The sequence below is a fragment of the Leptopilina heterotoma genome, unplaced genomic scaffold (genome assembly GCF_015476425.1).
Source record: "Leptopilina heterotoma isolate Lh14 unplaced genomic scaffold, ASM1547642v1 Lhet_54, whole genome shotgun sequence".
Classification (NCBI taxonomy): Eukaryota; Metazoa; Arthropoda; class Insecta; order Hymenoptera; family Figitidae; genus Leptopilina; species Leptopilina heterotoma.
In genome coordinates this window covers 6,693,332-6,716,293 of record NW_025111118.1, presented here as the reverse complement: position 1 = coordinate 6,716,293, position 22,962 = coordinate 6,693,332, and the positions used below count along the sequence as shown (strand labels likewise).

The following is a 22,962-nucleotide window of genomic DNA, read 5'->3' as shown; positions in this document are numbered from 1 at the left end:
TCTTAAATTCTTTTTTTTTCCTAACAACTAATAAAAAAATGAATAAAATTAATAAAATTAATAAAATAGTTATAAAATAAAATAGAAATAATAATAAAAAAACGTAGCTTATAAAAATTATTTAAAATTTGTTTATCGAAGAGAATATGAAATCTAAAATAATAAACAATTATTTTAAGATATTAATTATCTAACTCAAAAAAGGAGTTTTTCCTAATTACCAAATATGTGCGATATATTTTTTTTTGGTAATATGCGCTAGACTTTTTAATCTTTTTAATTTCTTTAATTTATTATTTATTAGTAATAGTAGTAATGGTAGGACTTATATTAAATTGTCATTATTATTATATAGACACAGAAGTCGAGTATTTATATAATTTAAAATTTATTTATAAATCTTGTGTTTTTTTAGAATCATGTTTCAATTATAATTCTCATTATTATACATATTTTTCAATTATATTAATTTTTCATTTAAAATCGACTTCTGTGTCTGATATTTCGATTTTTAAGTAGGCCATGAACACGAGCCCATTACCTATAATTGCTATACAAAATAGAGTAACGGCTGTATTCTTTTTACATGCTTGACAGGATTTATTTTCCTGAAAGCATTTTTTTCCCTTTCTTTCTTCTTCACATTAATATGATTTTGCCACATTTAAATGTGGACATTTTCTGAGACTAAAATTATTTCTAAATTTTCCCCACCGTACCAGACGATTGGATATTGTTTTATCAGACTAAAACTATTTAAAAAAAAATTGTAAATGATTGAAGTTGAAGTTTGTAAAGTTTAGACAAATTTTTATTACTTTATCTTTATTATCAAATTTTAATTATAAAAAACAATTTTTTTTTTACTTTTTTTCCTTTTAAATCATTTTTTGTTTTTAATTTTTCACAATATAGAAATAAATTTTTAGATTATTTTTTTATTTTTGTACTTTTTTCAACTAAATGGAGATTGAAGGTTTGAGTGGTTGTGGAATGAGGGAGGTTCTTACCTTTAATCTCCAAATTTGAATTTTATTATTGAGATTTTCTAGAAATTTATTTTTATCTTGTGCATTATTTGAAATTGTTTATTTTTAATTAAATCGAATTATAAATTTGTTATTACTAATTATTTTATATATATTCTATGATATGTTCTAAAATATGTTTTAAAATCTATGGTAATTGTTTTATTTTTCTTTTTTTAATTCTACGCAAAATTATTGACATAGTTTTCATTTAAATCTAATTTTTGTTGTTAAGTACTCTCTAAATCTCAATTAGTAGTTTTCTTGAAATTAAAATTAATTCTTTAATTAAATTCGTTTATCAATCGAATAGTAAAGATTTTACTAATTTTTCGTAGAAAACTACTAATTTTATAGTAAAATGTCTATAAATTGAAAGTGTAATATTTTACTCTTTTAATTAATATATTTATTTTACTAGCAAATTTAGAGAATATTAGATTAATTGAAATTATTCTACTTCACAAATTTCAACTTCATTATAAATGTTAAGGAAGCAAAAGCATCAGACAAAAATTCTGTAAAAGACAGAATTTTTTAAAACACACTTTTTTGTAGTTTTAAAATTGTGAGTACTTTCATTTTTTTCTGTTTTCTTTTTTAGAACACAATATTGAAAAACATGTATATGAGTATTTTCAAGTAGAAGTAAAAAGAATACAGCAAATATATATCACAAAATCAAAATCTATTAAAATTGCAAAAGTAGGAACATTATTATTATCTAAAAAAAAAGTGGGAAATTAAAAAATTGTTTGTGACTTAATGGAAAATTTTTATATGTTGATGAAGAAAAAATAAAACGACAGCGTAGTACTCGAGTCATCGCTTAAAAATTTACAGTGATTCATTTTATATATTTATATAAAATTGCGGTGATATTTTTTTTTTAGTTTTACGACTATTTTGAAGTTTATTATTATTATAATTATTTATTACGATTTAGAATAGATGTTTGAATATTTTGCTCCGAATATAATTTGGACAATGCAAATTGCGTAAATTTGCTATAGTAATTTTTTTTTTTTTAATAAAAAAATGAAAGAAAATTTTTCACGCGTTTTGTAATTTGCAATCAAGTCCCGCTGATTCTATTTACAATTTATCGTAATTTTTTTTTTTCTTGATTATCGAGTACTCAAATATTAAAACAGTTAATTATCACCCTACTAGTCTAGGTAAATATTATGTTTTTTTTGGCGGCAGTGAAAAGGTTAATTTTTTTAAGACCCTTATTTCATAATATACAATTGTATATAGGTACAAAAAAAATGAATCATTTTATACAATTTAGTACAAAAGAATCTCTGTTTTAATGATCAGCCAATTTTTCACCACTGTATTTTGAAAATCTTTTTATTTCTTCAAAAATTCATTTCAAATAATGATTTAAAAAATTATTAATCTAATTTTCAGGAAAAGTTAATTAGAAAATTGTTAAATATACAATTATGGAAAACTTAGTTTGAGGAAATTAGTTTATAAAATTTAACTGTAAAAATGTGTCTTGAAATGTTAGGAAAAATGGTTAAAAATAACTACGTATAAGAAACATTAAAAATATTTAATTAGTGATGGGGAATTAATATAATGAAAAAGAAGTAGGTATACTTTATAAAACTTTAATTATCAAAAACTTAATTAATTAATAGTCTTAATTTTATAGGAAAAAGTTAACTTGAAAATTTTAAAACTGTTCGTTCCTTAGGAAATAAATTATGTTTTGCGGAAGAAAATTTTTCTATGCGGTGAAATTGATGCATTGGCTGATGAATAAATCAGAGATCGTTAAAAGTTGAGTTTAACTTTGCAGAAAATCGTACGAAAGATGTTCTTCTCTTAATTCGCTATTGTCTGTTAAATTCATTATTAGTGAATTCAAACCTTTAAAACATGCCACACTTGAAGGATTTTTTATTTTTCCTCTAGCAAATTATTTTGCATCAGGGAGATAATTATTCTGATCCTCATTATTTTTTTCTTTTCACAGATCAGTCAAGCATTTTTGCTAAATATATATCTATACGTCTTCAAGAATATTACAGTTTTTTTTCCTTGAGATCTTAACTGGATATTTTTTCTTAAATTGAGGACGATTCTTGCGGCTTTTTTTCTATCTTTTTAGTAATCTGTGTTCTTCACAGCTTTATTCTTAATTCTATATCAGGGGAGGTAAAACAATTCGAAGAGGACTAGAAATTACATACGTGAACCTTTCTGCTGCAGAACCTAGAATAAACCGAATGACTCGAACTTATTAAAAGATATTTAAAAAATATTTCTTTAGATTAAAAACCAATTTTTCATTTAAAAAAAAAATCTCTTTTTTTATACAAGCTCCTATAAAATTGCCCAAAAGCACTTTTATTAGTCGACTTCCGCCTTTAACCAAAATGAACCCAAAAATAAAAATTTCTCTGAAACTTTTCTCTATTATCGAGATTTTAAATTTAAAATGTATATTTAACAAGTAATTTAATAATTCTTCTTGAATGACAATTTTTTTTTGTTATTTATAAATTATTTCTTTGAAAATTTCCGATTAAAAAATTAATTTCAGAGAAATTTTTGCGAAAAAAGCTAATTTTTTTTTTTATGTAAAATATGGTTAAGAAAATTAAAAATTACCATGCGAAACATGCAAAAAAACTCGGGAGAAAAATTGACCAAACCAATGAAAAGAAAAAATATTCTTTATTTAATCAAATGGCATGCTTTACAATAATTTATAAACTTAGGTACAATAAAAATATAAAGGGGATAAAAACATGCTTTATTATGCAGCTTTTGAATATTTGTGCAAATCTTGAAAATCAAAAAAAAAAAAAAAAAAAAAATGATTAAAAATAGAATAGGAAAAATTTTATAAATTTTTTCATTAAAAGTGCATTATATCATTGAAAAGAAATGAAATAAATTAAAATTTTCACAGAAAATTCCTTCTATTTTTGCAAATAAATTGAAAAATATTTTACACATTTATTTCATAAGCCGCAATAATTTTATGTATTTCTATTTCGCAAACGAAGGACAATACACATATAAATACGACAATAACACAAAATTGGAAATAAAATTATTGAAAATAGACTCATCTGCTGAGAATTTGCAATTTCTTGAGTAATAATAATTAATTTTATTATTGATAGTAAATTTATTTGGAATAAATTGATAATTTATTATTTAAACTGTACGCACAGAGAAAAGATATATATTTGATTCAGAGCCAACTGGACTTTTTATTTGTTCTAAATAAATTTTTTTTCATTTAAATAAAATTTTATTTGTTTAACTAAATTTTATTTGGTTCAAATATAATTTTACTTGTTTCAAATAAAAGTTTTTTTTAAGTCAAATAAAATTTTTATTCAAAACAAATAAATTTATGTAGAATAAAATTTTTATTCAAAACAAATAAATTTATGTCGAATATAATTTTTATTCAAAACAAATAAATTTATGTCGAATATAATTTTTATTCAGAACAAATAAATAACCTAGTTGGCTCTGAGAAAACATAGTTTTATTTAACTCAAATTACATTTGGTTTAAATAAAATTTTTCTCTAGGTGTATGAATACTAAAATATTCATTAGTTTTATTAACAAACTGTAAAGAAACAAAGTAGATTACAAATAAAGAGCAGAACAATTTATTTTCAATTATTGAAAATAAAAAAAAATTGTGCGGGTAATTTGAAAGCTAAAATCCTAAAAATAGGTGTCTGTATATTAATTATTGAATTTTAATTTGCTAACCAAAAACCCAAAAAAGTTTAGTAATTGAAAGATTATTTTGATTATGATTAATTAATAATTAAAACAAAAATGAGATCTTTTATCCTGTTAGCTTTCGTGTTGTAAATGTTAATCATAGTTAAAGATACAAATCTAAAATAATAGTGTAAGTGTGAATGAAAAATAACAAAATATATTTCTAGTTTTGACAGAAATTGTTTTTTTTTTTTTTTTTGTAATAATGTAGATTAGCTAATTTAAAGAAAATAACCAATAATAGGCGTTGAGAAAAAACACTTTGTTACGTCGGTTATAACAATATTCCAAAAAAGCAGTATTTATTTTTTGGTTTGAAAACTATTTTAGTTGATTTACCTTAACGCGATCTGTCGATTCCTGTTCTTTGCTGGCTAATTGACTCGGACCATATTCTCGGCTTACAATGCACAAGAATTCTGCCTGATCATCATTGCCATAATTATATTGTGAACCTATGTTTATCAGCTGAAACAGTTGTTAATTGTAAAGAGAGAAAAGAAAATAATTAATGTCATATGGTACACGGAGAGAAAATATATATTGAATTTTGTAAAAGTATTTTACAATTTGGGAAAAAGTGCAACAAATCGAAATTTTGACATAGAAAATATTAAACAGTGAAAGAAATAATATGAAATTAAGTAAAGTTATATTAAAATTTAACTAAAATTCTTATATTTGATATAATTATGCTAAATTTAACATAAATTTGTTTAAAGTTTAGTATTTTTTATAACAAAATTTCTCTTTGTCGCATTTTTTCCCCAAATTGTGAAAAACTTTTATAAAATTTAATATTATAATTTTCTCTCCATGTAGATATAGTTTCTATATTCAATTTTCATACGGAAAGAAATTAATTGCAGAATCGAAAATAGATTAAAAATATAATTAATTATTTTGAAATGATTATAATTGTTTTAAATTGATTATTGATTTAAATTAACAGGGTTGTCACAAATATTTAATTTTATTTTTCCCTGATTTCCAGACAAAATTTTTAATTTTTCCCTGACCCTAAAGAATATTCTGATTCATTCTAAAAATGATTAGACACTCAAAGAAAATGTTCTATTACATTTATTTGCTAATTTCTTTAATTGTAAAATTATTCAAAAACATCAATAACTTATTTTTTAAATAAATATTTAATCATTATTATTTTTCTGTAGGAATTAAAATTCTTCAAAACATTCAAATTCAAACCCTTTTGAAACTCAACAACTTATAATTATCAACAACTTATAATTATTTTTACAAGTAGTAAAATTTCTCAAAAAAATTCAATTATTTGAAAAAAATGTAATAAAATTCGTTGCAATAATTCAATTATTTTCATAAATAATAAATCGATTATTCGATAATAATTAATTTTTCAATCAATTTTTATTAGAAAATTCTAGAAGAATTCAATTATTTAAATCAAAAAATAAATAATTTATTGAATAATTGAATGTTTCTAAAAATTGAATTCTCATAAAGAATTTTATCAACAGTTTTATTTATTATAAAAATAATTAAAATTTTCCCAAGAATTTTATTATTTATAAAGATACTTGAAATTTTGACAATAATTTTTTTTTAATTTTTGAACATAATTGAATTTTTGCAAAGAATTTTATTACTTTTGAAAATAATTTAATTCTTCCAACGAATTTTCATCAAGTTTATAAAAATAACTGAATTTCTGTGAAGAATTTTATTATTTATAATTATAAATAATTGAATTCTTAAAAAGAACTTTGTTAAACTTTTTTAAATAATTAAATTCTTGCGACGAATTTTATTATTTATATAAATAATTGAATTCTTACAACGAATTTTATTCAAGTTTATAAAAATAATTGAATTTCGGTGAAGAATGTTATTATTTATAAGAATAATTGAATTCTTAAAAAGAACTTTGTTAAACTTTTTTAAATAATTCAATTCTTGCGACGAATTTTATAAAAATCTTTTTAAATAATTGATATTTTTCGAAAAATTTTATGAAATTTTGTATTTTGAATAATTGAATTCCTGTAAAAATTGTATTACTTATAAAAATAATTGATTTATTTCGAAGATATTTATTAAAAATTTTGTAAATAATTGAATTCCTGTGAAATTTTGTCAAGAATTTTATTAAAATTTTTAAAAATAATTGAATTTCGATGAAGAATTTTATTATTTATAAAGATAATTGGAATTTTGACGAGAATTTTTTTTAAATATTTGAACATAGGTAATTGAAATTCTGCGAAGAATTTTTATAACTTTTAAAAATAATTGAATTTCTGGAATCATTTGTAACTTTTCCAAAATTCAATTTTTTTTAGTATTTTTTACTACAATTCTTCTATCAATCTAGTATTTATAAAATTATAAAAATTATTCATTGAATAATTTATAAGTCATAATTTTATGCTAGTTGTTGAAAAATTAAGTTATTTAAAAAGAAATTATTGCCAGAAATAGAAAAAATTGAAGGTTTTGTATTAAAACTCATGGTAATTTCATAGTTTACGAGTCAAACAAAAAAAAACATCAAACTTCAGAGTTTTCTCATGAATTTTAAAAATTCAATTTTTTCCAGTACTTTTACTGAAAATCCCTGACTTTTCCCTGAATTCCCTGACCTGTGGCAACCCTGATTAATTACAAATGATAGAATTAATATTTTTCTGTATGAAAGAATAATGAATTTTTATCTATTAATTCGAAAGAAGTATTTTTTTTATAAAATGCTTAGCAGACGGATTTCCGATTTTCTTGTTCAGCATTTTTTTTTATGTTTATTATGGAGATGTTTTGTTGAAAAAGTAATTACAAATGCAATTTAGTAATTAAAAATCAACTGAATTCAAACTTACTTGTTCAAATTTCCATCCATCGGACATTGTTGATACCATTTGTGTGAGCTCATCTTCATGACATTGCAAAACCCTGTACACAAGCTTTTGTGAATCACGTATCGGCCTTGTATCTCTGAGAATAATTCTTTCTTTAACTAGCCTAATAAGATCAGTAATGTTATAGAATTCAGCTTCTTCCAAAACACCCTCCTCAGCGAGATCTTTATTAATCACCAATTTACCATGCCGAAGGTAATTTAAAATTGGACTGAAATATGTTGGATCTCTGTCTATTAAATAGGCTCCAGTTTCATCCTACAAAAAAATATCCATATCTTAAATACAATATTTAATAATAGAAATAAAAATAAATAGAAATCAGATATTAATTGAAAATTGTCTATGAAAAAAAAAATTGCAAGAGTTCTAATCGTTGAAAGTAAAGTGGTGAAAAAAAGACGAGTTGACTTTAGAAACGAGGGTAGGTTTGACGATTAGAATCGCACTCAATGAATTGATTGATTTTTAGGTGAAATTGTCAAAGGGTTTTTTAGAAAAATAACGGATATTGATGTATTTTTGATAAATTGCCATGCAAATTGTGAGTGAGGGTAAAATTTTTATTTTTATTTAATAAATTTAAATGCCGCGGGAAATTTGTAAATATCAACTAACCCTGTCGGAGATGAGGTCAGAGTCCTCCTGGCATAGTCGATATAGAAATGAGTTTGGATCCCTTGTTAATGTTGTTTTTGCTGTTAGAAAATATGTTCCGCCAACATTGAGACGTACCCACTGATTTTTACATCTCTGTGGAATGTGATTTTTTGTAATTTCATGGGAATTCGTATCACTAAAATCCTCCGCCATCTTCGGTTGACAAACGACTACAAACAGTTCACCAATACATACTTGTGAATCCAAACATGAAAAAAGACAAAAAGGTCACACTTACACTGTTGGACTGTTGCCAGTACGCACACAAATGAAAGAACACGAAATTCCTCTGCGCACACGGCGCACACTCGTTTCGTCAGGTTTGGTTAGTCAATTTTTGTGGGGTTTTCAAATTTATTCATTCTTTCATCCTGTTATTAAATTGTTATTTGTTATTGTCATTCAACCGAATTTGGTTAGATTTTTACAAATTATACTAAACGCAGGGTTTCCACAAGTCAGGGAAATCAGGAAATTCAGGGAAAGTAGATTTGGTCAGAAAAATCAGGGATTTTTATTAAAAGTGCTGGAAAAAATTAAATTTTTAGAATTCATAAGAAAATTCTGAATTTTTGGTGTCTTTTTTTTTGCTTCATAAACTACGAAACTACTACGAATTCTAATACAAAACCTTCAAAAAAATTTCCTATTTCTGACAAGAATGAATTTTTTAATACTATTTAGTTATTTCAAAAGTTTTTACGCAATTATCTTGATAAATAACAAAATTATTCACAGAAATTCAATTATTTTTATAGGAATTTTAATAAAGTTCTTTGCAAAATTCAATTATTTTCATAAATAGGCAATATTCATCATAAGAATTGAATTATTTTTAAAAGTAATAAAATTCTTCAAAGAAATTCAATTATTTTTTAAAGTTTTAACGAATATCTCGTCAAGAATTCAATTATCTTTACAAAAATAGCAGTTTTTCGACAAAAATTCAATTATTTTCAAAAATTTAAATAAAATTCTTTGCAAAATTCAATTATTTTCATAAATAACACTATTCATCACAAGAATTCAATTATTTTCAAAAGTAATAAAATTCTTCAAAGAAATTCAATTATTTTTTAAAGATTCAACGAATATCTCGTCAACAATTCAATTATCTCTACAAAATAGCAAAATATTTCGTCAAACATTCAATTATTTTCAAAAATTTTAATAAAATTCTTTGCAAAATTCAATTATTTTTGAAAATAACAATATTTATCACAAGAATTCAATTATTTTCAAAAGTAATAAAATTCTTCGAAGAAATTCAATTATTTTTAAAAATTTTAACGAATATCTCGTCAAGAATTTAATTATCTATTTACAAATAGCAAAATATTTCGCCAAAAATTCAATTATTTTAAAAAATATAAATAAAATTCTTTTCAAAATTTCAATTATTTTCAAAACTTTTTCGCAATTTAATAATTTTCATAAAATTTATCAAAAGATTTAATTATTAAAACTATTTTTTGATACAATTCTACGAAAACATTCAATTATTTTCATAAATAATAAAATTTCATTTAGGTATTCAATTACTTTTTATCGCAGAATTTCAAACATTTTTAATACAATTTAAAATAAATTCCTCGAAAAATGCAATTATTCTTAAAAATTTTATTAAAACTTGACGAAAGAATTCAATTTTTGGAAACATTCTATTATTCAATAAAATAATAATATTCGTTGCAATAATTGAAATATTTTTATAAATAACTTTTAATTCGTCGCAAAAAATCAAAAATTTTCAAACAATTTTAAGTATAATTCTGCAAAAGAATTCAATTCTTTTGAAAAGTAATAAAATACTTGGCAGAAATTAAATTATTGTCAAAATTTTTAAAAAATTCTCGTCAAGAATTAAATTATCTTTATAAATATCGAATCGAAATTCTTCTCAAGAATTAAATTATTGTCAAAAATTTTAATAAAATACTTAGCAAAAATTTTAATTATTTAAACAAAATTAAATAAAATTATTCTCATGAATTCAATTATATTCATAAATTAATGTTTAAATATTGAATAAATTATTTAAAATATGTAATTGAATTCTCGTGGAACTTTTGAATAAAAATTTATTTAAAAATGAATTTCGGTTAAAATTTTGGATAATAATTGAATATTAAATGCATTATAATATGCAGTTTCAGAAATAATTTATTGAATTTTGAAAAGGTTTCAAATCTAAATCTTCAAAGTCAAAAAAAAAGAAAAAGAAAAATCACTCGGAGTGATCGATTTCTTTATGTTCTTTATTTCTAATGTTCAATTTGGAATTTTTGAACATCTTAATTCCAATGGAAAAATAATAATAATTCAATAATTATTTTAAATAAAACTATTGATGTTTTCGAATAATTTTACAATTAAAGAAATTCTTAAATAAATATATTAGAACATTTTTCTCAGTATCTAATCATGTTTAGAGTGAATCAGAAAATTCTTTAGAGTCAGGGAAATAGTAAAAATTCTGTGTGGAAATTAGGGAAAAGTCAGGGAAAAACAAAGTTAAATTTTTGTAACAACCCTGTTAATGGAATTTGTCGAATTTATGGGTCCGTTTTTATTTGTTGAATTAGGAATAGAATGGAATTAGAATAGAATTGGAGAAATTTTAGAATAACAGAACTTTATTTTAAATGTTGGCGATTTACAGAGTGTGGAGATAAATTCGCGGCAATTGAAAAGAAAAAAAATGTACAGTTTTTAAAGTCGGAAACACTTGTTGATGACGTGTTTTAAAAGTCTATAGATTCTAAATTTCGAATAAATCTCTCAAGCCTTGGGGGCGAGACCCTGAAGATCTTTGATACATTGTTGTAATGTTGATTTCTCTAAATCGGGTGTTACTGCTTTCATTACATTATTAATGATCCATTGTACCATGTGTTTCTGTGCAATTTTCCGTTCGGTGGTGGCTAATTGTAATTGATAGTCTAATCGTTTCTTCACCTAGATATTAAGTGAAAAAAAATTAATTCCTTTGTATCGTAAATTTAAAGTGGTAAATAAATTTCTAAAATAATCTCAATAATCATCTATTTATTAATAAAAGAATTCTAGTGATGAGAATGTAAAAAATAAATTACAATTAAATATCAAGATTTATTTATTTTTTTGGCTGTTTTGATTTTTTTAGCTCTTTGATATTGAGATTATTTTAATTTGATTATTTTAGGTTTGTTAAAATTAATTTACCTCGGTATAAACGTGAGACAATCGCTCTCTATATGCAGCTTCCAATTGTATCTTTATATTCTCCTTTTTTACATCGGAAATCATTGTCTGAACACCGGTGATTGCTTTTTGTCTCTCTGCATGTGCAATTGAATCGTTTAAAGTTTTTAATTCCAACTCTCTTTCAGAACGATGTTCATCTATTTCTTCCTGCTGTTTCTTGTCAAGCATTGCGTGAATTTGATCATAAAATTTGTAGTATCCTCCCATTAAAACAATAAACAATGATAATCCAGCATAATATTCGTGTTCCAAAATGTAAATTTCTTTTGAAACTAAATATGTGGTGACACCAATGCCAAACATGTAGGAACCTAAAAAAACGAAGCAAGATACATTTTTTTGAATAATAAAAGGAATCAAAATTTGAAATAATATTGTATTATAATTAAATGTTAAATTACCTGTGACTCCGGTTTTTGGATAGAAAAATGTGAACCATTCTTCGGGAATAATTCCAAGACGAGTTGGTGCTGGATCTATGAGACGTTTAGGACGATCCATTGTGGTTGTTGTTGTTGCCTGTGCTCTTTGAGCAAGAACAGGCAACATTTGAGCTGAAAAATTTAATTTTTGGTTAGAAAATAAGATTTAACAAACTGTTAATTTTTATTACAAGTTTCTAAAATTTTTGTCTCACAAAACCTTAAGTTTGAATAAATTCAGATTTAATTGTTGATAATAGGAGACTTTTTTTCACTACGATGTAAATTGTGAACTTTGACACAAGTTAAGTTTCATTCTAAATCAAAAACTAGATGAAAACGCACTAAACAATTATTTAATAATTATTATATAATTTAAAAAAGTGATTTTATTTTTAGGAGTACAATTTACTAAATTTTTATTATGTGACAAAATATTTATCTGAGATTTAGTGTAGGTCATCAGTTTTGAGGTTAGGTTCACTGTACAATTGATTAATTGAATAAGAAGAGGTAACATAATTCAGAAGAAGTAAACAATTATATAGATTAAAAATTGACAGACATGGGAATTAAATATTTTACTTTAAATTTACAGTGATTGTCAAAATGTGATTGCTTTTTTGCATTATGTAATGGAACTTAATTTCAGAATGGTAGGGACGGAAATTGTCAAATGTGAATTAAATTTTTAGAGAAAATACTAATGGCAATGGATAAATTACATTGTCGTGTAAATATTTAATTAATATTAGTTGAAATTGGAATAATTACCATTGCGTAAAGCTAATCGCGACAACATTTTTCTCACAGACTAGCACTTCACTTGCCAAATGTTGCCTATATGAATTAATGAAAAGAAAAATGGCCGCAGTCAGTCGTATAAACGTAAAAATAATATTAAAATCGTGAATGGGAAAAATATGATGAAAAATTGATAATTTGATAGTAGAAAATATGATTATTGTTTGTATTTCATATTTATGCTTTATACAATAAAATTTTTATTTTATTGTTTTTTTTAATTTTTAGTAACGTTGAGAGAAAAAAATATTTATGTTGGCTACAATGGTTAGTTCTGTCATAACCAACCTAGTCAAATTTCTGCTATATTTATCTTCTAATAATTAGTTGATTCAATTATATTTTTCAGCTAGAGTGAAATTAACTATAAATTAACTCCTCTAACATTTATATTATTTTATAAAGTGTCTCTTAATATATATTTTGATTTATTAGTGAATAGTGTAGATAAAATATCATTTGACTCAAGTGGTGTGGGGAGCAGAAGAAAAATAGTCAGAACTGTCACTCACGTCACTTTGACATTTATATTTCCAAAACAATTGTTATAGGGTGTGAAATAATTAATTTGCCTAGTTTAATATTCGATTGAAAAAATGGGTATTATCACATCATGTTGTAAACCATCGGATTCATATCAAGATTTGACTCCTGATCCGGTAATTGTATGTTTTGTTTTCTTTTGAGGTTACTGTAACAATAAACTTGATGTGGTCTGTTATTATTTCATAAATATACTGAAATCGAGTATTTCTTTGATTAAGTTCTCGTAGAATTATTCATATTTTGATGTTGATTTATAGTGGAGTATGATTCATCTGTGCTATTTATAATTTCGCTGAATTTTTTTTTTTTGTTTTGTCTAGATAATATTTTACTTGTAGTTTGAGTCATGTGACTATTTATATATATTTATTTGTATAGAACAACAATTAAAAGAGTCGATATTTTTTAATAATAAATAAAAGCATACAACAAAAGAAATAAGTAGATTCGGAAGTTTGCAGCTTGATGTTTTAATCATATTTCTTTAGTATTGATTTAGACAAGCATGTGTGTTTACTGTGTTTACGCCTAGTGTGTTTACTGCGTTTTATTTTTGATTTTTGCAAATATGTTCAAAAGGGTAGGGGTTTTAAAATTGACAATAATTTTTCTGAAATTATTATTTTTTCGAAAATATTATCGTGAACAATAGGAAGTAAAGAACAATATTGAAAATAATGATACGTAATTAAATAATTATCTACGATTTTTGTATTTATTTTTAATTTGTAACATTATAATGAAGTTAATTATTAGATTTAACTTACTATTAAATATACAGCGAGTTTTAATATTTATCATGTTTAATTTTTTTCCGTGTTTTGATTTCGTTTCAAAGAACTTTTTTTTCGAAAGAATTTCTATTTTATTTTTTATTTCTTATCGGTGAATGTTTAAAAGAGTTTTTCTTTTTCGGTCAATGAACAGATAAAAGATAAAAATTTAATTATTGGTAAAATATTTTGATGCGTTGTAAGTATGTAGAAGGTTTGTATTTTTTTTTATTTTCTTTATAAATTTAGTAAGTTTGAAATAGTTTTTTAAAAAAATAATTGGAGAATAATTAGAGAGAAAAAATGATGTAATTAACATTTTTGTATTAATTTTAATAGGAAGTGAAACGGCGTCAAATGATTGAAGCTGCCGAAAAAAGACAAATGGAACAAGAATCGAGAGGAATTAAAAATATGGATGCTGTAAAAAGACAGCAGCGATTAGATGAAGAACGTAGACAACGAGAAGATGTTGGCGGAAGTAACACCAATCAGGGAGCAATGAAAGTAATTATTAAATTTTCTAAATCCTATTCATTTGCTTTAATTAATTGGTTTAATAATTAATTAAGTATTTAATGCTATTTTTAATTTTTTTGTTGAAATTAAAACATTTTAGTTTAAATTTGTTTAATTTAGTTTATTTAATTAATCTATTTAAATTAATATTTTAATTTAATATTTGAATTGAATATTTGTTGAAATTAATTTATTTAATTAATCTATTAAAATTAATACTTAAATTTAATATTTGTTTTAGTGGCAAGTGGAATGAGCAGTTACTTTAAAGTTCAGATGTTTTCTTAGGAAAGAATTTCTTTCTTAATACAATGGTCTGCGTTAATATTCACGTGGTTAATTAAAAAAAAAAAATATTTTCTACTATTGCTATTATCCATTTTTTATATTAAGAAGATTTTTATAATTACCATTGAAATTAAGATATAAGTAAAATTATTACTTGTTTACAAATGAAGATTTTTTAAATGTAGATTTTCGTGAATAATTATTATATATGTAAAAGAGTATTTTTTTTATATACTTGAAAGTTAATAACACTTTTTTTCTTTTCTTTTCGAACGCGATATGTAATCACTTATATTTCAGTTGAATTTACCACTGGTATTTAAAATTATTATTATATTTATAAATTATATTTATGGCACTAGAAAATAATTAATATGTGTAATACTTTATAAGAAGGAGAGAAAGAAAGAAACAAACCGGTGTATAGAAATTTATCTCTTGGGCAATGAAATAATTCTGTCGTATTGTTAAAGTTTGCGAATACAGTGCATAATATCCAATATTTATTTGTTATTAAGTATTAAATTAAATATATGTAAATCTGTGTATAAACATCTTAAGTATTAAATTTTAAATCATGATGAAATTTTTGAATTTGTTAAATTATTTTGTTTTTATGTATAATTATTATAAGAAACCCGTAATTTTATACCTACAACTATTTTAAATTTGAATTTATAATTTAAATATTAAATCTAATATTAATTTCTTTGATTGTAGTTTTTAAGAAATATTATTTGTTTCAATTCTTGGTTTTTTGTTCTACTTGTATTCATTATTAATTATGAAGTATAATTTTAGTAAATAATTAATTAGTATAGTAAATAGTAAATTAGAAAAGGAAATAAGTAGAAAAAATTTTTTTTGAGAAATTTTACATGTCAGTTTGTAAAATACAATTTATTTTCATATATACAGATATAAAAGAAAGAACGAAGTAAAAGTGACGTTCACTTAACGTACACTAAGAAAGAATAATAATAATAATCTTTAATTCAGACATAAATATAGGTACACGTATGTAAAAGCTCATGTACATTATTCAGTTCAATATTATTTCACATTCTTTAAAGCTTCTGTGTATAATATATATATTTTTTCTCTCGTAATTCTTTTTTTTAAATTAAAATCGCAGCAATATATATAATTTACAATATACATTAAGACTAATTACTCTCGGAATGATATTATCAATAATGAGTATTTACAGACTTTATTCTTATGAGTTTATTATCATTTAATGATAATATTTTTTTTGGGGGCCTTATAGAGTTATTTTGGAAGAGTTCTTTTTAAAAATTTTTTCTTATTGCTTTCCTTATTTTCTTTTTATTGCTTTCGTATTTCTTTCTTTCGTTTTTTTTTACTTTCGTATTTTTTCGTTTGTTTTTTTCTTTCGTTTTTTTTAAATTCCGTATTATTTTCTTTCGTTTTTTTTGCTTTTGTTTTTTGTCTTTCGTTTTTCAAATGCATTTGTTGAACATAACACAATTTTTTGTGTTTGATAATATTTCTTACAATTGCATTTGTTTCTCCTGTAATTTTTTTTCTAACACAATCTCGAAATGTTGCTCAGAGTTAATAATTATTTATTTATTCATCCTTGGAGCAACAAGGCAGGCAGTTTTTTTGTCAGAAAGCTCTGACTTTCATTTGACCTCATATTTTCCCGATTCGATGCACAGACCAAGATCGGAATAATTTTTTTGTTGATTTGCTTTTAAGCTCGCGCCCGTGAGCAATTTGAACCTCAAGCGATGCTCCATTGTTGAGAGCAAGCCAGGAGTGAATTTCATTTGTTGCTGCTGTTGCCCCTGTTGGAAAAAGAAAAATGTTTATTGTACAAATTATGCCAAATATAAATTTATATTTATTAACATAAAAAATATTATTTATATTTTTATAATTTTTAATTTATAAATATTTAAATATAAAATTATGTAATATAAATATATAACTACTAGCGTATACAATATAAATATAAATAATACAAATTTAATATTTTTATGTATAAACTACTTTTTCAAAATTATTTTCATAATTTCAAATCAATTATTATTTTCTACAATTATTAATTATTTTTTATGAAAATAATTGAGTTCCTTAAAAAAAATTTTATTATTTACAAAAATAATTTAATTATTGCCAAGGAATAATTTATTAAAACTTTGTAAATAATTGAATTCCTGAGAAATTTTTATTATTTATGAAAATAATTAAACGTTTGCGTACTATTTTTTGAAATTTGAAATTGATTTGAAAATAATTGAACTTTGGGGAAGAATTTTTTTATTTATAAAGATAATTGGGATTTTGACGGGAATTTTTTTTTAAATTTGAAAGATAATTGAATGTTATGAGAAGAATTTTATCACTCTTGAAAATAATTGAATTTATTATTTGTAACTTTTTCCAAAATTGGATTTTTTTTAGTGTTTTCAACAAAAATTTGAATTACAAATTTTTAAATTCTATTATTTTTAAAATTGCTCATTTTATTCTAAAAAGTTGAAAGAACATTCAAATTATTATAGTTAAATTATAGTTAATTTAATTATATAATAACATTTAGATCTAAATATTATTATATTTCTATTTACACATAAAAAACATTAAATTATAAATTTAATTATATAGTAATTATAATTAAATCGCAATTTCATCAGTTCATATAATTAATCATGATATCGAGGATATAATTAGTTAATTAGTATGATATTTTGGGATATTTTTCCTAAATAATTTTCTCGTAAATATTGTACACATTTTTCGTGAATATTTATAGAATATTGATCAATTTGAAAATTTACTGCAATGTTCGGTCATTAATTTTGTAAAGAGAAATTCTTGCAAATTACCAGGAAGTATAATTTTAGATTTTCTAAATGTAAAATTGTAATTGAAAAATTTTTCCCAACTTGCCTAATAATTCGTGTAGAGTTATCCGTCGACTAGCTAGCAATTCTTTGCTGGCACTTCTAATTTCGAAGACAAGCATCGCTTGCCTCGGAATACTATCACCGTCAATTTGAAAATCAATACTAAATTGTGGATTAGGCATTGCTGGCAATAGTCGAGACTTGGCTATTGTCTTTCCATTGTTCATCGATGGTAGGATTTTGTCAGGACTCGAGCAACTGTAAAAAAAATTTATTTTTAAAAAAATGATTATCAATTCTTTAATTTCGAAAATATTTAATCTAGGTGAAGAATTTTAGAATAATTATTCTTTCTCAATTGGTTTGAAATTTCTAAATTTCTAAATTTAGTTTTAATTTTAATTTCATTTTCAATTTTAATATTTCGAATTATTACTTACGTTTGAAATTTAATTCGACAGTAAAGTTGTGCTATGTGTGCTACATGAAGTCCCTGAGCTTGTAATACTTTACCCTCTATTCCGGAATACTTTTCTCTTGTCCCGTTAAGAATTTTCAAATCTAAAGGAATTTTTGTTTTAGTTTGAATATTTTCTGTAGAAATCTTTGTATTTTAGGATTTTTTTCGACTTTTTCAAATCTTAATCAATAACATTTTTAATTTGACCACTAAACCCAACAATAAAGAATCTTTGAATTTTTTCGATTTGGTTTTAGTGTTGATATTAAAAATTGATTAAGATTTTAAAAGATTAATTTGAGATTGAATTTAGTAGAAAGGGGAAGAATTTGTTATTGATTGTTACCATTTGGCCTCATTCTCATTCGAGGACTTGGTTGTCTTATTCTTCCCAACATATCAGGTTGAGATACAGCGTGTGACAATGCTCCTTGTAAAAGTTCTGTGGCGTCTGCCTCACCACCTCCCCTTGGTTCTAAACTTAAAGTCACTCCTTTTGTCGTATCACATTTATCTTCAATATTCACCTCCGAACGAAATCTTCTCAATTTCAATCCTCTTTTCATCTGAAATTTATTTTTCCTCATTAAAATAATTCTTGTCTTGTTTCTAAAATATAAAAATTCTAATAACAACTCCTAATTCTTTTTACCTTTTGTTTCATGACCCGAAAACTATTATACTGTGGCATTTTCTTGCCGAAACTTTGTTCGGGACTTGGAGTTAAACTATTATGTGACGAGCGTCTTTCATTTAATTTTGAAGTTGAATCAGCTTCATCGACAGTATCGGAAATTGTTTCAGTGATGACACGCGGAGTCCAGGAATTTGTGACACCATTCACTTCATTTGATTCCTTACTTGTCGTACTGGCTTTGTCTATTGGACAGAAATAAATTTCTTATTACTTTAAATTATCCACTATTTCTTATTTTGAAAATAATTATTTTAAGAAATGGGGAAATTTCTTTTAATTAACACACCAGAGTGATTTGTTGACGGGGGTTTTAGTAAAGTAACTGTTCTCGGTGGTGGTGGCGGCGGGACAACATGCTCCAAATGTAATCTCATTTTTGATTTCTCCATTGACGGTCGTCGAACAATGTTTGATATTATTTCGGTTTCTGCACAAGGTCGAGTTGAAGATTCGCTTACGTTACTTGCAGTATAGGTACTTTGTGTCTAGATGGTAAATTTTAATTAGTTACTTAATTTTGTACTTTATTTTTTTGGGGGACACAATTTTTTATTATACTTACTTCGCATTCTTCGCTTAGAACTTTTACTTTTAGCTCAACTGATCCCGATTTGGTTCCTCTTAATGCAAACCAATGAGACTGATCGCTAGTTGAAAGTTTTCTGATATCCTCGAGAGTCAGAGACACTTTTCCTAGATAATCCTTCATGCCAAAAGTGTCGTGATCCCATAATATCTGGAAAAATTGAATTTTATTGTCATTAGATTTAGTTCTTATATTCATTACTCATTTGTTTGTTATTTATTTATTCGTTACTTATTTATTTATTTCTGGTTACTATTTATTTCATTTCTGGTTACTATTCATTTTATTTATTGGTTCTTATTTTTATTAAGCTGAAGGAATTTATTTATACGAATTATACGGAATAAATTTTTACCACATCTAAAGTTTCTCCATTTCTTGGCAAACCCATGATGGAACTTTCATCCCAGCAGGGATTTAGGGTCTTCTTTTTGATACTGCTTTTGTATTTTGTTTCATTGTTGAGTTTTAATTCGCAGTATGGATCACTGAATCCATTTAAGTCCTTGGCGACTAAATCCTTAGCTCTGAGAAGGGAGACTTCCATAAGACCACTTCCAGTTGAAAGTAGACTGGAAATGTCCGATGAAGTTGGATCCACGTCTCTGTGTGATAATAGTAGTTTCTGAAAGATGTAACAGAAGAAAAAATTAATAGGATTGGTTTGAAAATTATTTTTGAAAAAAGGAAATTTGGGAAAAGTAAAAATATCCTACAGCTTGTTGCATCCAAGGAAGACTATTTCTCTTCGTCTTTGGTTCTTCATCAATCGATGGTGGAATGACACTGTTTCTTCTACTCGTCACTACTTGTTGAACACTTTTTACAGGATAAAATAAAACTGATACTGTCATTGTTGACAAGTTTGTAGAGCCGCTTAGAACTAATTCTTTCCTTACGATCCATCCTGTGTCCTGAAATAATTCAAATAACGGAGGGAATTGTTTAGTAGTTCTAAAGTAAAGAGGTGAAATCAAAAATATTTCTAATTTCGGGAAATTTTACCTGAGTTAATGAAAGCATTGCTAGACCGAGCATATCAGTATCAGACATTTTTGAAATATTCCATGAATAAATGACAAAACTGAGGGAGAGTTGTGTGTAATCTTGAACAAGGAACTCTGTCCTGACCTCCCAACGTGGCGATGTTGTGCCTCTTATGTAGTGAGTTGTTTTAACCTGTAAAATTACAAAATGGACAGTGCGTGACTGAAGAATGTTTTCCTCATTATAAAAATGAGAACAACTCGCGGCGCGGGCATGCATACAAACCTTTTTACGGTTGTTGAACAGCATGCAATAGGGATTGCATTGCGATGGATCACTGTTGAGATCCTCAGCTGAGTGAATGTAAACAACCAGGACTCCTAAAATTATACGATTTACAAAGCAATTTACAAAAAAGCCTTGCATTCTTTTTTCCTCTTCATTTTCTTTCGTATATTTGGGAATCAATTTCATGGAAGAAAATATTTTTATACTACTGTTATTGGCTTTTTTGAATCTAATCTTAAATTCAAAAATTTAATTTTAATAGGATTTTTAAATTTGATATGAAAATATTTTTTTTCTTCCATGATATAATTCTTAGCAAGGGCCTTGTGTTTTTAGTGTCAAACGAACAGAAGAACGAGTGTCAGTTTTTGTGCCAAGAAAACAATTATCATTCCCAATTTAAATTCTATTGTATTTTTACCTGCTCTTTGTTTTCGGAAGGAATTTTTTCGTGTGACTGAAAATATACGAATTAAGTAGATTTATTAAAACCGGTTGTTAATTGGAATTGTTTGTATTATCGTTTTGAAAGAATATGGGACTTTTTTGTTTGTTTCGAGATTAAAACTCACCGGCAGAATGTGTATTTGTTTCTTCAGTGATAGTCGGTTGAGGTAAATCTGGATCCAATTTTGGTAAAGCTGCGTATTCCAATCTTGTATTAATATTTGGTATATTGGCGCTATTTCTTGAAGGTTTTTTTTGCTGTAGAACTGTCTCGACTCTATGAAAAATAGAAATTTGCATTTTAATTATACTTTTGTGTGTGTGTGTGTGTGTTGGTACTTGAATTGATCCTTGGTATATAGATACCTATATACCCGTAGGAATTAACCCATCAAAAACTTTCTCTTAATTAACTTACACTTGTGAACTTTCCCAGTTGTAAACTCCCAGAGCTAATTCAAATTGAGCCAAGGTGATAGTGCTAACAAGCCTTTTCGCTTTTAATTTTATGCTGATCCTTTCATTATCCAATGAACCAACTAGAAATGAGACATTTTCAGTCCAAGTTGAATTCAAATGGGCCATGACTCTTCTTTGATCACCAATTGTCACTACTAGCCATCTTACTTCATCATTCAATGTTGCTGTAAAATTGTTTGTTTTTTTTGTTACCAAATCATTAAAATACTATTATACTATTATAATACTATTATAATACTATTATAATACTTTAATAATAAAGGAAAGTACTGAGGAAGCAAAATAAAAAAATAGAAAATGTAGAGAATTTAAAATTTAATATTGAATCTCACCTGGACATCCACTTTGGTTTAGGGTCACGGTGAGTACTCCTTGTGGAATAGAATTTATAACACTATCGAAACCAGGTCCAGGTCTCTCCTGAGCCCTTAGGTCAAGTTCTAGATGACCTGGATCAACTAGCCAGCTCGCAAGAGCATCGGAGACAACTGCATGAATCCAGGTCTTCACCAATGGGACCTCCATCATTTGTACTGCCTTCAATACTTTCACACTGAACCAAACATCGGGTTTTTCGATAAAACTTACGCTCAAATGCGTTACGTGCGGAAATGGTGCCATTGAATCCAATGTTAGAGTTGCTAAAATTGTTCCCGATAGTGATAATTTCTCCACTGCTAAATCAACATCCATACCAACACTAGAAAGAATTTGATTTCATTTTACGTTAATATTATTTATATTCTGAGAGTAGCATTCTTAAAAATTTAACAGATTTTATTATTTTTCTATACTCTGCGAAAGAAATGATAGAGGAAACAAATTTTAACAAATAGGGTTTTTTTTAAGGAAAGACAAATTAGATTATTTTCTTCCATTTATAAGATCACTTAAGTTTCAGATAAAGAACATTTGACCTAATTTCAATAGTAGGAATATATATAATTACATTCAAGAATTTAAAATTTATGTATCTTATTTCCATGTAGGTGCATAATTATAGCTCTTTTAATAGATGCTGTGAAGGATCAATACATACTTTATAAAAAGATTCCTGCGTTTATATTTCATTTATCTAACAACGTGCTTCATAGACAATATTTTATTGAAATAGAAACAGAGAATTAAAAAGATAAATAGATTATACAATACAGTACATATTTATATTTATATTGTATAAAAATA

General features: G+C 24.8%; 4 protein-coding genes across 9 annotated transcripts in view; 1 reads left to right on the top strand and 3 right to left on the bottom strand.

Moving 5' to 3' along the window:
- Positions 1–615: 615 nt before the first annotated feature.
- Positions 616–8,627, bottom strand: LOC122508497 (BTB/POZ domain-containing protein KCTD5). The gene is made up of 5 exons (XM_043621899.1): positions 8,594–8,627; positions 8,314–8,525; positions 7,657–7,953; positions 5,141–5,269; positions 616–3,257 (listed from the first exon to the last, which is right to left on the bottom strand). The coding sequence occupies exons 2-5, from the start codon at positions 8,506–8,508 to the stop codon at positions 3,228–3,230; spliced, it is 651 nt and encodes a 216-aa protein (XP_043477834.1). The 5' UTR covers positions 8,509–8,525; positions 8,594–8,627; the 3' UTR covers positions 616–3,227.
- Positions 8,628–10,973: 2,346 nt separating this feature from the next.
- On the bottom strand, positions 10,974–12,953 carry LOC122508468 (ATP synthase subunit b, mitochondrial). The gene is made up of 4 exons (XM_043621836.1): positions 12,798–12,953; positions 12,003–12,155; positions 11,560–11,912; positions 10,974–11,313 (listed from the first exon to the last, which is right to left on the bottom strand). The coding sequence occupies exons 1-4, from the start codon at positions 12,823–12,825 to the stop codon at positions 11,137–11,139; spliced, it is 711 nt and encodes a 236-aa protein (XP_043477771.1). The 5' UTR covers positions 12,826–12,953; the 3' UTR covers positions 10,974–11,136.
- Positions 12,954–13,286: 333 nt separating this feature from the next.
- Positions 13,287–15,539, top strand: LOC122508469 (small VCP/p97-interacting protein). 2 transcript variants are annotated; one of them, XM_043621837.1, is made up of 3 exons: positions 13,287–13,492; positions 14,486–14,653; positions 14,907–15,539. In XM_043621837.1, exons 1-3 carry the CDS (start codon positions 13,424–13,426, stop codon positions 14,919–14,921), a joined length of 252 nt encoding a protein of 83 aa, XP_043477772.1. In that variant the 5' UTR covers positions 13,287–13,423; the 3' UTR covers positions 14,922–15,539. The 2 variants fall into 2 exon arrangements, with proteins under 2 accessions (XP_043477772.1, XP_043477773.1); XM_043621838.1 differs by having other exon boundaries at positions 13,293–13,486.
- Positions 15,540–16,376: 837 nt separating this feature from the next.
- Positions 16,377–22,962, bottom strand: part of LOC122508474 (tricalbin-2-like) — a 45,818-nt gene continuing 39,232 nt past the window's right edge. For 3 of the 5 annotated variants that reach the window (XM_043621848.1, XM_043621846.1, XM_043621843.1), the window contains 15 exons: positions 22,110–22,477; positions 21,716–21,941; positions 21,423–21,574; positions 21,272–21,307; positions 20,848–20,942; positions 20,581–20,754; positions 20,292–20,489; positions 19,931–20,200; positions 19,552–19,725; positions 19,276–19,474; positions 18,945–19,192; positions 18,639–18,858; positions 18,273–18,393; positions 17,876–18,090; positions 16,377–16,767 (listed from right to left, as the gene is read on the bottom strand). In XM_043621848.1, the coding sequence (XP_043477783.1) occupies positions 16,613–16,767; positions 17,876–18,090; positions 18,273–18,393; positions 18,639–18,858; positions 18,945–19,192; positions 19,276–19,474; positions 19,552–19,725; positions 19,931–20,200; positions 20,292–20,489; positions 20,581–20,754; positions 20,848–20,942; positions 21,272–21,307; positions 21,423–21,574; positions 21,716–21,941; positions 22,110–22,477 (2,851 nt within the window). In that variant the 3' untranslated portion in view covers positions 16,377–16,612. The remainder of the gene's footprint in view (positions 16,768–17,875; positions 18,091–18,272; positions 18,394–18,638; positions 18,859–18,944; positions 19,193–19,275; positions 19,475–19,551; positions 19,726–19,930; positions 20,201–20,291; positions 20,490–20,580; positions 20,755–20,847; positions 20,943–21,271; positions 21,308–21,422; positions 21,575–21,715; positions 21,942–22,109; positions 22,478–22,962) is intronic. The other 2 variants (XM_043621844.1, XM_043621845.1) reach the window with 2 other exon arrangements.